The sequence below is a fragment of the Rhipicephalus microplus genome, chromosome 4 (genome assembly GCF_043290135.1).
Source record: "Rhipicephalus microplus isolate Deutch F79 chromosome 4, USDA_Rmic, whole genome shotgun sequence".
In the NCBI taxonomy this organism is placed as follows: Eukaryota; Metazoa; Arthropoda; class Arachnida; order Ixodida; family Ixodidae; genus Rhipicephalus; species Rhipicephalus microplus.
The window spans coordinates 127915702-127934004 of record NC_134703.1 but is presented as its reverse complement, the minus strand read 5'-3'; the positions used below and the strand labels follow the sequence as shown (position 1 = coordinate 127934004).

The 18303-nt window shown below is 50.0% G+C and overlaps 1 protein-coding gene across 1 annotated transcript in view; it reads left to right on the top strand.

The window, feature by feature from the left end:
* LOC142814602 (uncharacterized) overlaps positions 1-18303 on the top strand; it is a 58929-nt gene that overhangs the window by 169 nt on the left and 40457 nt on the right. Inside the window, exon 1 of the mRNA XM_075893642.1 lies at positions 1-3406. This exon is cut by the window's left edge and continues 169 nt beyond it. Within this exon, the coding sequence (XP_075749757.1) occupies positions 775-3345 (2571 nt within the window). The 5' untranslated portion in view covers positions 1-774 and the 3' untranslated portion in view covers positions 3346-3406. The remainder of the gene's footprint in view (positions 3407-18303) is intronic.

The window sequence follows — 18303 nt, the reverse complement described above, 5'->3', positions numbered from 1 at the left end:
TCGCGCGGCGAACCCCATTGGAGGAGTCTGCTCTGACGACCAGCGGCGCTTCTGATTGGACGTTTTGGTTGGACCCGGTGCAAATAAAAGAAGCCCTGCGGCGTGTCGCGATCAGCGGTCTTAGGCGAAAGGCTGAACTATGTGTTAGAGAGAAGAGCTCGGCTCTTCGAGTCTCTGTCGGCCCCAGTGCCGAAATTGTAACGCCTCTGTATATATGCTGTACATAAACCTTGTTTAACTCACCGTCGTCTCGTCCGCTCGTCTTATCAGCTCTGCGCAGAAGCAGTCGCGAGCTGATAAACATACGCTACCAAACGGCTGGTGACCTTCCCGGCGGAGTTGAAAGCAGTGGCGCCTCCGGGGCCGTGTTGGCGTCGCCGTCTTTCGCAACAGTGGTGGCTTCGGCGGGATCGGTCCGCCGTTTCTCAACAGTGGTGGCAGCGGTGGGATCGGTCCGTCGTTCGCAACAGTGGTTGGCAGCTGCGGGATCGGCCGGCGTCAGCGACATCGATGCGGTGAGTGACTGATGTTTTCCCCTCAGTTCACCAGACTACTCTAGCTCAGGTTGTAGTAGTTTAGAGAAGGGCTGTGTGAAGCATTGAAGTGAGCTTTGATCGTTTCAAGCAAAGTCGAAGTGCTTTGAAACCAAAGTTAATGTGGAGGGGGTAAACACGGGAGAGTGAAAAATTGCTTGCGCGTCTTGCTAGTTGACTTATAGTGGGTACGGCAAGTAAATTGTTAACAGGGGCAAACAGCAAGAGGCTAGTGTGAACGATGGAGAACCTTAAGGTGAAGGAACTCATCGAAATTTGTGAGGAACTCGGCATTACTTTGGGCCGTGCGAAACGAAAGCAAGCGATCCTTGAGATCATGAAGGATGAGGGAGTGTCGGCTGAGGAAGTCGATGAGGCCTGGGTGGATATTAAAGCACGCCGTGAGGAGGCTGAAAGGCGAGAAGTAGAAGCTCGCGAAGAAGCTGAAAGGCGCGAAGCCCGCGAAGAGGCTGAAAGGCGCGAAGCTCGCGAACGTGAAGAAGCTGAAAGGCGCGAAGCTCGCGAAGAAGCTGAAAGGCGCGAAGCTCGCGAACGTGAACAAGCTGAAAGGCGCGAAGCTCGCGAAGAAGCTGAAAGGCGCGAACGTCGCGAGGAGGCCGAGAGACAGGAGCGCCTTGAGATGAAACGACTAGAATTGGCAATCCTACAGTGTTCGCAGGCGCCTAGCGCTGCTTCTCCGACGATTCAGGTCAGCAGTATTAGAATTCGGGATCAACTGCCACCGTTCGTAGTAGGCGAGGACATGGCGAAGTATCTCGTCAAGTTTGAACACGTCTGTGAGCGAAATGCTTTGGAGCGGTCTCTTTGGGCGCGGAACCTGCTAGCTCTTCTTCCCGGCGAAGTGTCCGACGCGATAACTTGCTTGTCGAGGGAAGCGTTTGAGAGCTATGACGAGGTTAAGGAAGTGCTCTTGAGACGTTATAAGTTGTCACCCGAGGCTTTCAGGCAAAGGTTCCGGCATGCTAGAAAGGGGAATGAGTCACACGTTGACTTCGCGTTTCGTCTTAAAGCCGATTTGATTGAATGGCTCAAGGGCGAAGGTGTTTATGACGACCGCGATAAAGTGGTGGAATGCGTTGCATTGGAGCAATTCTACCGCTGCATCGAGGAGGATGTCAAACTTTGGCTGCAGGACAGACTTGGGGACGTACAGTTAAACAAGGCAGCTGAGTTAGCTGAGGAGTATTATACTCGCCGAAAGTTGCATAGCAGGGCAGCGCGCGTTGAAAAGGATGAAAGGAAAGAGGGCTTTTCAAGGAAACCTGATCAACGGAAACCCGCTCCGCACCGTAATTTCAAGAAGGACCCGTCTCTTACGAAGGACAGTGTAGGGGAAGGGCAAACAGAAGCGGAGAAATCGAGTGAGGTTTCTACCACACAGGCATCAGAACCGGAAAACAAACGGAAGCCGCTAATCTGCTACAACTGTAAAAAGGAAGGGCACATCGCGAGAAACTGTCAGGAAAAGTTTGCCTTCGCAACGATCCGAGAATCAGAAAAAAACATGCGGTTGTTGGAGCCGTATCTCCAAGAAATTAGGGTCAATGAGAAAACGTGCCGAGAACTTAGAGACTCAGCGGCAACCATGGACGTTGTCCATCCTTCATTGGTGTCTCCGGATGACTTCACAGGAGAATGCGCGTGGATCAGGCAAGTCGCCGAGGAGCAGAGTGTTCGCTTACCAATCGCCACCGTTGTCATTGAAGGCCCGTTCGGTAAGCTTTGCACCGAAGCGGCTGTGTCTGCCGCGCTGAATGGTCGTTTTTCTTATCTTTTCTCCAACAACTCGGAGCAGCTTCTCAAAGAGCAGGGCAAATCGTTCTTCCCCAACTTAGCGTGCATGGCTCCCACGCGATCGCAAGCGCGAAAGCTTGCGCGGAAGCTTGACTTGGTTCCATGCGGTGAACTCTCAAGTGACCTTGTCGGCGGGTCGACGGAACCCCAGAAAGGAAATTTTCCGCATGAGTCATGTGAGCAGTCACGCGAGCGGCCCGTCGCGGGAGCGGCCGGCGCGGTATGCGCTGGGGGAGACGACGTGGCGCCATTGAGTCAGAGCGAGAGGGTTGCAACGCTCTCGCCTGTAGCGGAAAGTTGGAGCGAGCTGCCGAGAGTTGATCGAGAGACGCTCATTCGAGGGCAGAGTGAGGATCTCTCGATTGAAGCGCTAGTGGAAAGCCAAATTGAAGCGCGAGTGGAAAGCCAGAAAAACGCGGCAAAAGTGCTGTCGAAGGAGCACTACGAGAAATCGGGGAAGAAGCGCGCTTTTGAAGTTGATAATCAGGTAATGCGGCTGCAGCCATCCAAAAGGAACAAGCTTGAGGTTGATTGGGAAGGGCCCGCCAAAGTATTATCGAAGCCTTGCGATACAACTTATGAGGTGCAAGTAGGAAGGCGGCAGAACAAAATTTACAACTTGATGAAACCCAATGTTCAACATCAAGCGGTCGTAAATCAGCTGTTGAAGGCTTCAGAGGAAGAGGAAGCAGAAAATTTGAGTTCTAGTGAGGTGATCGAAGGGGGATCGAAAGTACTCCGGGAGCAGATAAACCTAGAGCCTAGCGTAAGTGAAGGAGGACCTGCGAAAGAGGACCTGAGAAAGATTGTTTCCGAGTTTGGGTATGTGTTGTCGGACCGTCCCGGAGACACGACGGTGATCGAACACGATATCGAGCTAAGCGGTGAGGAGTCAATCAGTAGCAAGCCGTATCGTTGTTCCCCTGTGCAACGTCGAAAGTGTGAGCCGCTCTTGGTGCCGCATAGGTATCGTCGCCTAAAAGTGGCCGGTTACTGAAGTGGAGCATGTTGCTCCACAGCGCAACTTTGACGTTCGCTAAAGAAAAAAAAAGGGAAAGGTAAACGCTAATGCAGGTGCATTGAGCAGTGCGTTCCAGCTAGTAACTTCTCAACCTTTCGGTTTCTCGCTGGCGATTCGGGGCAAAATTTTGACCTCATCACGACCTGGGCTGAGCGCTCTCGTTCAGAGTGATCTCAAGGGGCCAACTTTATGTGGTATTCTAATCCGTTAGGTTGTTGTATGTGGAAAAAAAATTGAGATGTCATTTTAAGGGTCTTTTGTCCCACATGTGCCTCTTGATGTAGAGGGAACAAAATTCCGATAAACACGTAGATAGGTATACGTTGTAATATACTCTGTCTGGTGTTCTGTCGGGTGACCGAAGGCACTTGCGTGTGTCGTGTGTTGTCTGTTGTCGAACCGTTCTTAGCAAGTTGCAGAACCATCGACAAGTGCTGAAACCGAAGATGGTCAGAAGAGACGAGTGAAGCTGGTCGACAAGTTGTGGCGACAAGCCAGTGGAGCTGGGATCCGTCGTCAAAATTGGGATGTGTTCCCGGAACAGTCTGGAGCTGTATTCTCCCCATGGCCCTGGAGGCGAACCTGGAGGGACCTGGCGAACGAGCGCACCTGACATCCGAGCCCCGTGGAAGCAGCTCGTCTTTCCGGTGCATTGTCTGGCGGCGGGGGTGCTGTTATGCCAGCGAGTCCCCGTCAAACGTCCGTGCCTCTGAAACAGGCAATCTGGGTCAAGGCCAGCCCGCAGTCCGCCGGGCGCGAACAACTCCACGGCGTGAAAACGCGCGGCGCATCTCTGGCCCACGTGCATTGAGTCAGTTGCGCACGTGACAGCGAGCCGGCGTCCTCATGTCTGGTGGTCTGACGCATCGCGCGGCGAATCCCATTGGAGGAGTCTGCTCTGACGACCAGCGGCGCTTCTGATTGGACGTTTTGGTTGGACCCGGTGCAAATAAAAGAAGCCCTGCGGCGTGTCGCGATCAGCGGTCTTAGGCGAAAGGCTGAACTATGTGTTAGAGAGAAGAGCTCGGCTCTTCGAGTCTCTGTCGGCCCCAGTGCCGAAATTGTAACGCCTCTGTATATATGCTGTACATAAACCTTGTTTAACTCACCGTCGTCTCGTCCGCTCGTCTTATCAGCTCTGCGCAGAAGCAGTCGCGAGCTGATAAACATACGCTACCAAACGGCTGGTGACCTTCCCGGCGGAGTTGAAAGCAGTGGCGCCTCCGGGGCCGTGTTGGCGTCGCCGTCTTTCGCAACAGTGGTGGCTTCGGCGGGATCGGTCCGCCGTTTCTCAACACTAGCTAGCTAGCCGTTTGCGACTTTTAGCTCTCCTGGCCATTTGGATAATGTTATTCATACCAAACTTGGTATGACATAACATGACTGTTTGAGGAGCATAAGTGACTAGTCATAATATGAAAATCATGATATGTACGTCAAGAATGACATGATTTACATTTCATGGTCTTGCTGCTCTTGCAGTGGTTTCATTCATATAACATGTTGCATAACTGGCGTGGTATGACATGAAAGTATAACGAACATAAGTGACAGACCCTAACGTGGAAACCATGGCATGCATGTCATGATTTTCATGTTATGACTAGCTATGACTACACGCCACGCTCATGGTGCGCTCGCGGCCGTTTAGCTAGACTCGCATTTACCAAATTTGTTATTACGGGACGTGAATGTATTGCGAAGGTATGTGACTGGTGCAAACATGATAATCATCAATGCCGGTGCGTGTCATGTAACAACATGACTACATGCCACGCTTATGATGCGGTCGCGGCCGTTTCGCTATATAGTGTCACATATACCAAATTTGATATTACGTGACGCGAACGAACGACATAGGTAAAGGACACGTCCAGACATGACAATCATGATATGCATGTTATGTAATGTTATGCCAGCGAGTCCTCGTCAAACGACCGTGCCTCTGAAAAAGGCAATCTGGGTCAAGGCCAGCCCGCCGTCTGCCCGACGCGAACATCTCAACGGCGTGAACACGCGCGGCGCCTCTCTCGCCCACGTGCATTGAGTCATCGGTGCACGTGACAGCGAGCCGGCGTTCTCGTGCCTGGTGGTCTGACGCATGGCGCGGCGACCCCCATTGGCGGAATCTGCCCGGACGACCCGCGGCGCTTCTGATTGGACACTTTGGTTGGACCCGATGTAAATAAAAGAAGCCCTGCGGCGCGTCGCGATCGGCAGTCCTAGAGAGAGGAGTCCCCATGTCGGAGGGCCGACATGTGTGTGAGTCAGCGGTCTTAGGCGAAAGGCTGAACTATGTGTTAGAGAGAAGAGCTCGGCTCTTCGAGTCTCTGTCGGCCCCAGTGCCGAAATTGTAACGCCTCTGTAAATATGCTGTACATAAACCTTGTTTAACTCACCGTCGTCTCGTCCGCTCGTCTTATCAGCTCTGCGCAGAAGCAGTCGCGAGCTGATAAACATACGCTACCAAACGGCTGGTGACCTTCCCGGCGGAGTTGAAAGCAGTGGCGCCTCCGGGGCCGTGTTGGCGTCGCCGTCTTTCGCAACAGTGGTGGCTTCGGCGGGATCGGTCCGCCGTTTCTCAACAGTGGAGGTCAGCGGTGAGATTCGGAGCTGGCTTCTCAACAGTGGTGGCAGCGGTGGGATCGGCCGGCGTCAGCGACATCGATGCGGTGAGTGCCTGATGTTTTCCCCTCAGTTCACCAGACTACTCTAGCTCAGGTTGTAGTAGTTTAGAGAAGGGCTGTGTGAAGCATTGAAGTGAGCTTTGATCGTTTCAAGCCAAGTCGAAGCGCTTTGAAACCAAAGTTAATGCGGAGGGGGTAAACACGGGAGTGTGAAAAATTGCTTGCGCGTCTTGCTAGTAGGCTTATAGTGGGTACGGCAAGTAGATTCTTAACAGGGGCAAACAGCAAGAGGCTAGTGTGAACGATGGAGAACCTTAAAGTGAAGGAACTCATCGAAATTTGTGAGGAACTCGGCATTACTTTGGGCCGTGCGAAACGAAAGCAAGCGATCCTTGAGATCATGAAGGATGAGGGAGTGTCGGCTGAGGAAGTCGATGAGGCCTGGGTGGATATCAAAGCACGCCGTGAGGAGGCTGAAAGGCGAGAAGTAGAAGCTCGCGAACGTGAGGAGGCTGAAAGGCGCGAAGCTCGCGAACGTGAAGAAAGGCGCGAAGCTCGCGAACGTGAAGAAAGGCGAGAAGCTCGCGAACGTGAAGAGGCTGAAAGGCGAGAAGCTCGCGAACGTGAAGAAGCTGAAAGGCGCGAACGTCGCGAGCGCGAGGAGGCCGAGAGACAGGAGCGCCTCGAGATGAAACGAATAGAATTGGCAATCCTACAGTGTTCGCAGGCGCCTAGCGCAGCTTCTCCGACGATTCAGGTCAGCAGTATTAGAATTCGGGATCAACTGCCACCGTTCGTAGTAGGCGAGGACATGGCGAAGTATCTCGTCAAGTTTGAACACGTCTGTGAGCGAAATGCTTTGGAGCGGTCTCTTTGGGCGCAGAACCTGCTAGCTCTTCTTCCCGGCGAAGTGTCCGACGCGATAACTTGCTTGTCTAGGGAAGCGTTTGAGAGCTATGACGAGGTTAAGGAAGTGCTCTTGAGACGTTACAAGTTGTCACCCGAGGCTTTCAGGCAAAGGTTCCGGTATGCTGAAAAGGGGAATGAGTCACACGTTGACTTCGCGTTTCGTCTTAAAGCCGATTTAATTGAATGGCTCAAGGGCGAAGGTGTTTATGACGACCGCGATAAAGTGGTGGAATGCGTTGCATTGGAGCAATTCTACCGCTGCATCGAGGATAATGTCAGACTTTGGCTGCAGGACAGACTTGGGGAAGTACAGCTAAACAAGGCAGCAGAGTTAGCTGAGGAGTATTATACTCGCCGAAAGTTGCACAGCAAGGCAGTGCGCATTGAAAAGTATGAGAGAAAAGAAGGCTTTTCAAAGAAACCTGATCAACGGAAACCCGTTCCGCACCGTAATTTCAAAAAGGACCCGTCTCTTACGAAGGACAGTGTAGGGGAAGGGCAAACAGAAGCGGAGAGATCGAGTGAGGTTTCTACCACACAGGCATTAGAACCGGAAAACAAACGGAAGCCGCTAATCTGCTACAACTGTAAAAAGGAAGGGCACATCGCGAGAAACTGTCAGGAAAAGTTTGCTTTCGCAACGAATCGAGAATCAGAAAAAAACATGCGGTTGTTGGAGCCGTATCTCCAAGAAATTAGGGTCAATGAGAAAACGTGCCGAGCACTTAGAGACTCAGCGGCAACCATGGACGTTGTCCATCCTTCATTGGTGTCTCCGGATGACTTCACAGGAGAATGCGCGTGGATTAGGCAAGTCGCCGAGGAGCAGAGTGTTCGCTTACCAATCGCCACCGTTGTCATTGAAGGCCCGTTCGGTAAGCTTTGCACCGAAGCGGCTGTGTCTGCCGCGCTGAATGGTCGTTTTTCTTATCTTTTCTCCAACAACTCGGAGCAGCTTCTCAAAGAGCAGGGCAAATCGTTCTTCCCCAACTTAGCGTGCATGGCTCCCACGCGATCGCAAGCGCGAAAGCTTGCGCGGAAGCTTGACTTGGTTCCATGCGGTGAACTCTCAAGTGACCTTGTCGGCGGGTCGACGGAACCCCAGAAAGGAAATTTTCCGCATGAGTCATGTGAGCAGTCACGCGAGCGGCCCGTCGCGGGAGCGGCCGGCGCGGTATGCGCTGGGGGAGACGACGTGGCGCCATTGAGTCAGAGCGAGAGGGTTGCAACGCTCTCGCCTGTAGCGGAAAGTTGGAGCGAGCTGCCGAGAGTTGATCGAGAGACGCTCATTCGAGGGCAGCGTGAGGATCTCTCGATTGAAGCGCTAGTGGAAAGCCAAATTGAAGCGCGAGTGGAAAGCCAGAAAAACGCGGCAAAAGTGCTGTCGAAGGAGCACTACGAGAAATCGGGGAAGAAGCGCGCTTTTAAAGTTGATAATCAGGTAATGCGGCTGCAGTCACCCAAAAGGAACAAGCTTGAGGTTGATTGGGAAGGGCCCGCCAAAGTATTATCGAAGCCTTGCGATACAAATTATGAGGTGCAAGTAGGAAGGCGGCAGCACAAAATTTACAACTTGATGAAACCCAATGTTCAACATCAAGTGGTCATAAATCAGCTGTTGAAGGCTTCAGAGGAAGAGGAAGCAGAAAATTTGAGTTCTAGTGAGGTGATCGAAGGGGGATCGAAAGTAATCCGGGAGCAGATAAACCTAGAGCCTAGCTTAAGTGAAGGAGGACCTGAGAAAGAGGACCTGAGAAAGATTGTTTCCGAGTTTGGGTATGTGTTGTCGGACCGTCCCGGAGACGCGACGGTGGTCGAACACGATATCGAGCTAAGCGGTGAGGAGTCAATCAGTAGCAAGCCGTATCGTTGTTCCCCTGTACAGCGTCGAAAGTGTGAGCCGCTCTTGGTGCCGCATAGGTATCGTCGCCTAAAAGTGGCCGGTTACTGAAGTGGAGCATGTTGCTCCACAGCGCAACTTTGACGTTCGCTATAAAAAAAAAATAAAGGAAGGGTAAACGCTAATGCAGGTGCATTGAGCAGTGCGTTCCAGCTAGTAACTTCTCAACCTTTCGGTTTCTGGCTGGCGATTCGGGGCAAAATTTTGACCTCATCACGACCTGGGCTGAGCGCTCTCGTTCAGAGTGATCTCAAGGGGCCAACTTTGTGGTATTCTAATTCGTTACGTTGTTGTACGAAAAAAAAAATGAGTTGTCATTTTAAGAGTCTTGTGTCCCACATGTGCCTCTTGATGTAGAGGGAACAAAATTCCGATAGACACGTAGATAGGTATATGTTGTACTATACTTTGTCTGGTGTTCTGTCGGGTGACCGAGGGCACTTGCTTGTGTCGTGTGTTGTCTGTTGTCGAACCGTTCTTAGCAAGTTGCAGAACCATCGACAAGTGCTGAAACCGAAGATGGTCAGAAGAGACGAGTGAAGCTGGTCGACAAGGTGTGGCGACGAGCCAGTGGAGCTGGGATCCGTCGTCAAAAATGGGATGTGTTCCCGGAACAGTCTGGAGCTGTATTCTCCCCATGGCCCTGGAGGCGAACCTGGAGGGACCTGGCGAACGAGCGCACCTGACATCCGAGCCCCGTGGAAGCAGCTCGTCTTTCCGGTGCATTGTCTGGCGGCGGGGGTGCTGTTATGCCAGCGAGTCCTCGTCAAACGACCGTGCCTCTGAAAAAGGCAATCTGGGTCAAGGCCAGCCCGCCGTCTGCCCGACGCGAACATCTCAACGGCGTGAACACGCGCGGCGCCTCTCTCGCCCACGTGCATTGAGTCATCGGTGCACGTGACAGCGAGCCGGCGTTCTCGTGCCTGGTGGTCTGACGCATGGCGCGGCGACCCCCATTGGCGGAATCTGCCCGGACGACCCGCGGCGCTTCTGATTGGACACTTTGGTTGGACCCGATGTAAATAAAAGAAGCCCTGCGGCGCGTCGCGATCGGCAGTCCTAGAGAGAGGAGTCCCCATGTCGGAGGGCCGACATGTGTGTGAGTCAGCGGTCTTAGGCGAAAGGCTGAACTATGTGTTAGAGAAAAGAGCTCGGCTCTTCGAGTCTCTGTCGGCCCCAGTGCCGAAATTGTAACGCCTCTGTAAATATGCTGTACATAAACCTTGTTTAACTCACCGTCGTCTCGTCCGCTCGTCTTATCAGCTCTGCGCAGAAGCAGTCGCGAGCTGATAAACATACGCTACCAAACGGCTGGTGACCTTCCCGGCGGAGTTGAAAGCAGTGGCGCCTCCGGGGCCGTGTTGGCGTCGCCGTCTTTCGCAACAGTGGTGGCTTCGGCGGGATCGGTCCGCCGTTTCTCAACAGTGGAGGTCAGCGGTGAGATTCGGAGCTGGCTTCTCAACAGTAACAACATGACTACACGCCACACTCGTGATGCGCTGCAGCCGTTTCACTAGCTTCACATATGCCAAATTTGCTATTACGTCACGTGAATGGATGACAAAGTTAAGTGGCTGGTGCAAACCTGATAATCATCAGATGCGTGTCATGTAACAACATGACTATAGGCCACATTCAAGGTGCCATCACACTTCGATGTGACCAGGTGTGCGTGCGCGCCGGCGTTCGTTTCGTCGCGTCAGGCCGGTGACGCCACGCCAGGCACCGATCTGCCTGCCATATACTAGCAGGAGCGCGCCGTGCTGCATTGCTTTAGCACATGTGCGTTTGAGCGCACTCGGCATCCCTCCATGACGAGCAGACGCTGTGCTGTCTGGGTAGTGCTGGGTAACGTTATGGGCGCAAAACGCGGCGTGTTGCATTTCGCGCCGGTTGCCGCTTGGCCATGCCGTCGGACGCTGGTTGCGCCGGCCGCACCTGGTGTCCGTTTTGCTAGTGCAGCGTCGCTGCGCCCAGCGTACTCGTCAACGTTAGGTCGGAGTACATCGTTAGGTCGGAGTACCTGAAACATGCATGTGTCATGGATGTGCATGCCGCCCCCATCGCTTATCACCATAGTGATAAGCGGGCGCCAAACTGCGCTTCGAAAATTTCGCCAGTGGCCATGCACTCACATTCGTCATCTCGCAACGTTTGCTGTCGTATATATCGCGCGGTTTTCGCATCATTCGCAGGTCATTGCACAATTTTTTTGTCTCCGTGTTCTTTCCTTACATTTTTTTTAAAGCTGAAAGCCCTAGATGCGCAATGAAGCAGAAAATAATTACTACGTGCATTATTAAATAACGATTAAAAAGGCATGCGACCAGTAACATCACATCACATGATGAGGTCGTCAAATGAAATTGTCGCTGAATGGTTGGCCGGTTCCTAGAGACTGTCAAGCTCTATACGTCAGGTACAGAGAGCGAAATAAATTGACAGAAAAGAGGAAGATGTTGGCTGAGGTGTCGTGGAGTCGTCAAAGGCGTATGCTTAAAAGACTGTGGCAATTACATTTTTTTTCAGTCTTCCAGCGTTCTCTGGCACTGCAAGGTGTAAACACGACCGTGTTTATGCGACAGCTCACGCGGGTCTCACTTGGATGTGAAAATTGACGGGATGGAACTCCGTAACAAAACAAAGGGGCGCCCTCGCTGTATACCACGGTGTGGCATAATACGCCACTAATCACGGCATGGAGCTCTCAAACACGTGCTTTGGTGCTCACCAGCCAAAGACGTCACACATCCGCATACCATCATCGCGCCAGGTAACATGCCGATAGCGCTCGCATTCAGGCAAATTTTTTTCCCGTTTGTTGCGTTCGAGGATGGCGTCTGACGTTTAGCATGCAATTGCGAATCCACAAGAGCCACACATCTGCACCGCCGTCTACGCACTCGCCGGGCACGCCGCTTATCGGTGCGCGCGCTTCGTCTCGGGTTACAAAGGCCCAACGCGGCAATCAGCGCGAACCGGTTGCGCATGCGAAGGCCGGCGAGCGCGGCAAATCATGAAGCGCAGGCGGACTCTCGATTCGGAGCGTGTAGGGCACGGAGAGCGGGGCGGCACCCTCTCTCCCCGGGGTTGATACCCGTCGGCCCGGTTCGTGGCGGGCCGCCGCCGCTGCTCTGCTGGGGCCCGTGCTCGTAAATCATGCGCCTCTCAAGACGCAGGGAGGACGCCGCCTCGCGGAGAAACAGACGCCATCAATATGCGGCATCGCTTCGCCGCCCGGTGACACTGCGGCGTGTGGCGCCGCGGCTCAAATTGAGACGTGCTCGGCAGCTGGAGCCGCCCGAACACCTCGTATCTCTTCTCAGTTCGCGCCGGGTGTAACCCCCCCCCCTCCCCTCTAAAATATATGGGATACCAATAACAAGGATGCGTGGCTTTCTTTTGACCACAGCTTCGGTTAGAGTCTGTGGGCGCCGTTGCAGTTGCAATGGCAGTGTTATAGTTAAGCATTGAGCGGGCTGATACACGCTACGCAGCAGAACCCCATACACTGATGAGAGATAACCGCTACGAAAACTATTCCGAATATGGGTAGTTTAGAAGAGCAAGGAGGTAGGACAACACGAAAAGGTAATTTGTAGTCGTTGCCTGAAGGGACGAATGTTACATAACAGCTCTGCTTTCACAGGCACCTTGTTCAGCATTCACAAAACTGCCTATGAAATAAAAGACAAATTAATTTTTACAGGAGAAAGCCAATTTAAGCCTTAAGGTCTTCCTTACTGGCAAGCTCTAGAACAGAGAGTAATCGAATTTAATCAAGCACTGTTATAGGGTCCGTCTAATAACTTGAGAGTTGCTTGATCAAGAAGCTACTGGCGATTACCTTAGCAAGAAAAATGCAGCTTCGAATTAGCCTCACCCGCAGGCAGGCTGAAGCACCGACGTTGTACTAACCCAAAGGCTGGGGCCACTGCACCACAAATGAGGCAGAACAGGGTGATTCGGACTCGGCATCCTTCGGGGTGAGAGAAGCGCAGAACAAGATTAGTTTTTTTCCCCTAAATTTTTAGGAAGCACATGGAATAAATCAGATGGGCGGCTGGAGTACATGTAGAGTTCTCTAGTCTGTTCGTTCTTTCTTGCTCGCTAAGAACCGAATACACTTGAGGAAGAATGGATCAAAATGCATTTAGTTGCTGCTTTCAATGCAGTACACCTTCCTCAAGTAAGTTTTTGTCATTGTGTTCATGTCAACAAAACACCTCAAGCTTGCATTCGAGCTGAAATGTGGCTAACTTATCTTAAGCGTGCATTTGTCGGTACCCTGAGGGCTGGGTTCGGAATTTAGGTAGCATTAGCGCAAGGCTTTTTTTACTCGATCATTACGTTCCGGACCTGTCTTGGCCACACAAAAAACAAATACATAAATGTAGCGCGTGAATGACCGTTCTTTGTGAAATAGAAACAGTCACTGATACCCTTTTATATTGTCAGCTGACCGCGGTGCGAGCAGGAACTTTCTGCTGACTTTCGTCACTATACTCGCTCTATGTATACAGTATCTAAGCAAAAAAAAGGAAGAAAACAAAATTAAGCTGAGATTTTTTATCTTTTTTTGTTGCTTTCTAACAAACTGCTGATCTTTATATCACAATATCCCGGACGGGCACAGGGATATCGTGCGTTTCTTGCACGGTTTGTGCGCCAAACATTGGTATAACATCTTCATCTTAAAGCGAATTTCCACTTCTTATTCTGAGCGTCGGCAAAGGTGAAACAGCCAGGATGTTGCTGCTTGGTCTCATGAAGAGAGAGGCGTTCGTGGAGCACACCCGTTGGTTAAAAGTGTAAGTTGCTCGCATTGTTTCAAAAATGTTCACGATTACTCCTATTCTTATTCAAAGAGCATTTGCCCAAGTTTTACCGGAAGAGTTCTTAAGAAATTAAATAAACTTATGTGCGCTTTCATCTTAAAGTCAAATCTAACCAAGTTACTATTTGTAGATCTGGCTCGTCTGTGTTTAGAAAAAAAAAATGTTAACGATTTAGAGTACGAGGTACTCTACTGTGGGTGGAACTTCCACCTCCACGTCCATTGATGGATTGAAAAACGATTCGTCCCGCATATTTGTAGCCAAAGAGTGCCAACACTCTGCAGAAAGGAAAGAAATATCCACAAAGATGGCAGACAAGTGCAGGTTGTCTGAAAGCGTGTGTACATATTTGAAGTCATCAAGAAGAAACGGAGAGAAACAGAGATGGCAAATGGGATACAAAATACAGAAACAAAAATAACTTGTTAATTTATAAAGGCGACAAAAGAAAGAAAAAGAAGCAACTGGAACGAAACATCTGTATACAATAAACTCTGTATGTATGAGGGGCAACGCTCTCTTTTTTGATACCCCAGCTGGCTGGCTGAGGAGATGCACACACCACTATTAATATCCACAACCCTATATGCGGCATTTGTCTGCTTCAAGAAAAGCCTGGAAGCTACTGAAGACGCAATGTAATGCAGGATATTGACCCAATTAGAGGCATGGACAGCATCCATCTTTCATGTGGTCGGGCTTTCAAAGCGCCTGCAAGCATCGTCTGGTCATCGGTTAAGACAAGGGTGTTCGTAAAAAAGAAAGGCAGAAAATAAATTGACAGGAAAGGAGTCACTAAAAGCGTAACCAACAGTATGCCATAGAAATAGAAGGTTTTAGAAACAAGCAAGAAATAGTTGAAGGTAGTAGTGCTCCGCAATAGAGTTATTACAAAAAAAAAAAGACTATATGTCAGTGAAAAGTCATCGCCCCTTTTCATATAGGACGACGATAAAATCACAATAATTACGTTTTTGTTGCCCGTCTTCAATATAGAGTTTTCCATGACCGTAAATAGCAACTTTACCAATCGACGTTGCTTGTAAACAGTGTTATTAAGCAAACACGGCCATTAAACCTGCGCTTCTGATTGACTCAGAACACATGTGTTGGTTATGATTGTATGCTCAGTGAGCAAAGCATCGCTCACCTATAGTCAAGGGCAACTGAGAAGTAAAGAAGACAAGCACGTAAACTTTGGTACGTTGGTTCATGGCCAATAGGTAATTTTAGCCAGTGCGGTATTCCAGTGCGCGCAAAGTTGCTTGCGGAATGCAAAATTACGAGTCGATCATGTCGACATGTTGAGACGCTTCGGACAACCAACGTTATAGATGTGTTTGTCTTGTTTCAGTGTCCCTCAATAAAGTTTAACCGTAGGCAACGCATTAAGAATAACGCCGCTAGCGAGAATGTACACCAGCAGAGAAGTAAAATACACAAAGTTACTACAATAACAATGCTATGACAGTCAGATTCATTTTAGATTCACCTGATGGCCGGACCGATCTATCCAGCCTCTCACAATTACCCGGTTACGGTAACTCGGCATTACGCTAAAGCAAATGAGCCTATGGACAAACTGAAATTCTCTTTTATTACGCAAAGTGGAAACATCTGGAAAGTGGAAACACATGTACTTGACCTGTATGGGTGTCCTTTTTTTTAAGGGTGAACATCCTTCAGAAGTCTGTTTGATTACAAAAGAAATTATAATAGAAAGAGAGGGACACAAATGAAAGTTCGTAGTGAAAAAGAAAACACAGAAAAGTACCGAAAGACACAAATAGTATACACTTTCGGTTTCTTCTCCTATATATAGGTTCATTTGTGAAGAGACAACTCGTGACCTATTATCTCAGTATAGGGAAGTCTCCCAAATAAAGTTATCGATTAATAATCAAGGAGCTGAAATTGTCTTAAGTAAGATTATTTAGGGATAGCCGTAGCCCAACTTTCGCTGTTATAAATTATAAAATAGTTACGAATAAATGTTACGAACCCTTCAAAACTACATTACGAATGTGTTCGTTTCTAGCCTAAACGTGTTCCTTGAGCGGTATACGTGTTGTTTCAGTATCAAATGAAAGAGAAACAAGCCCGAGATACATGGTCCCATCAAGTGTGAGGGCCACGGGACGGCTTTGTGCTCTCCCATAGTAGAGCACCTAGTACTCTAAATCGTTACCCAATTTTAGGGGCGAAGATCCTTATAGCGGCACCCGTTCGTCCCTCGTAGCCGTAGTAGTAGTCGTAGTGTGTAACAAGTATAACATTTTGTCCTTCAAGGTGGTGCCGGTGAGAGATTTCTTCTGTGCGTAGTTGAAGAATAAAAAAATAGTGCTCAATGTACATGCCAATGGCTGCTGAGGGGAAATGAGAGACAAGAGTATTCAGCTTTTAGTTAACGCGCACGCTGCGATCCCCATTAGCAGCCATTGGCATTTACATTGAGCACTATCTGACAAGAAAGGGTTGCTACGTTATACTCGCTGGGTGTAACCTCCTTCGTTTTAGAAAGGTTTATTGAGCGTTCAGTCGCAGTGCCATGAATACAATGAACTAGTATGTACCATGAACTCGAGGTGCACTTAAAGGTGGGAAGTAGATACGAAGCGCAAGCCGTAAGAAAGTAAAAGCCGAATTCTCCTGTCTCTGATTTCCCATTAGCAGCCATTGACATGTACATTGAGCGCTATCTGACAGTTAAAGGTTGCTAGGTTATAGTCGCTGGGCGTAACCTCCTTGGTTTTAAAAAGGTTTAGCGAGCGTTGGGCCGCAGTGCCATGAATACAGTGAACTAGTATATACCATGAACTCGAGGTGGTTAAAGGTGGGAAGTAGACCCGAAGCGCAAGACGTAAGAAAGTGTGCGTGTGCCACCTCTCGTTTAGTCCTGGGCCCGATGCACAGTGTCTTAGGTAACTCAGCATTGTTCCCATAGTAGAGTACCTGGTACTCTAAATCGTTACCCACTTTTCCTACCCCCCCAAATGTCCGCTGGATGGCGGTGCTTTTATATGGGGAATATATGATGAAAAGATGCGACATGGTGGTACTTGGAGTGTTGAATAGATGGACGAACGGACACACAGACAGATGCATGGATGGACGCATGAATGGATGCAGGGGTGGATGCATGGATGAACGCATGGACGGACGCACGAACAGACGCACGCACGGACGGGCGGATGGATGCCTGGACGGTCACAGACGGACGCATGGACGGATGGAAGCAAGAACGAATGGACGGACGAATGCTTCGCCCCACTCTCCCATTCACTCCGTCGATATGCTGCCAATCTTTTTTCCAATCACACAGGCTTGCGCATGGTACGGCTGCGGACGAGTTTGTTTGTTTTTTTCTCAATGAACGTAAAAATTTACGGACCTGAATAAGTTTCCTTATGGGTGTAAATAAAACTCTCTTAAATCCATCCAGAAATTCCGTCTTGTTGGGGATAATGTTTTTACTCCCTCCGGACGATGTTTATAAAACTCCCCTCGGGGCATGACGATAGTTATAGCGCGAGAACAAAACGACGACACAGGGACAAGAAGGACACGAAAGACACGAGCGCTCGTGTCTTTCGTGTCCTTCTTGTCTCTGTGTCGTCGTTTTGTTCTCGCGCTATAACTATCGTCATGCCATACCAACTAGCCCAAGCTGCCACACTCCCCTCGGGGCGTTCGCTGGAGGACAAGTCATTCACTCCCACCTGAGCTTATGTTTGTTCACAGGGCAGGAGAATACTTTTCAGAGGTGTTTTCGCACTGCCTTACAAATCTCCCGTATACAGAAGCAGCTCTAATTTGAGGCTCAGTAAATGCTGGGATCATATTTTATTTTGATAGTAGAATCAATTTACCCGCGGCACGCCTCCTGACATCGGCACTTGCTTGACGGTTAGCCTACGCTGCGAATTCTGGTGATTCCGCGCAGCAGTCTGGCTAGTTGTGAGGACGTAAGGCACGAAACTTCTAAGATGCTATCACCTTGCGCATCACCATCACTTGCGCATCACCAACAGAGCCATGGTACCGAGCGGCCTTGTAAACATAACAATATCTTGCACGAGCACTTGACGAGAAGCTCATTCCGGGTGGTGACGTCAGGGTATAGCACCTACTGAAACTGACTTGCAAAAAGAGACTGACTTTTTGAGAGTGCACTCAAGGTTAGCTGCGCATTTTCTAGCTTCTTGAGGGCTCGGCCTTTCTATTGACGCAAGAAACATCATCTAAAAATTTTTGTTTCGGTGTCCCACTGCGGCACACTATATATAAGCAGTTGCCTTAAAGGGGCAATAACCCCCAATAGTTTATAATAATATGCGTTATATGAGTTAGTCCTGGTGCGTCCACAAGTAAGCTTGCGAAATCTTAGCACACTTGGTCGAGCCCTTAATCTCAATGCTTTTATAATTATGCAATTGGCCTTGTAGCGGAACAACACTGGCGTGCCTGTGAGCCGTCCGTAACAAGCTGTGTGCTTTGCGAGCGTCAGAATTCCGGCGAACGAATTCGCTCCGTGGTCAGCTGCGCGTGCAATAAAGCCGTTTTATCTTTATTCAGCTAGGCAGTAAAAGTGAACGGTATACAGAGGTTGGAACTTTGGTAGAGACAGCGGCTCCGCTCCAAGCGATACATGACATCACAC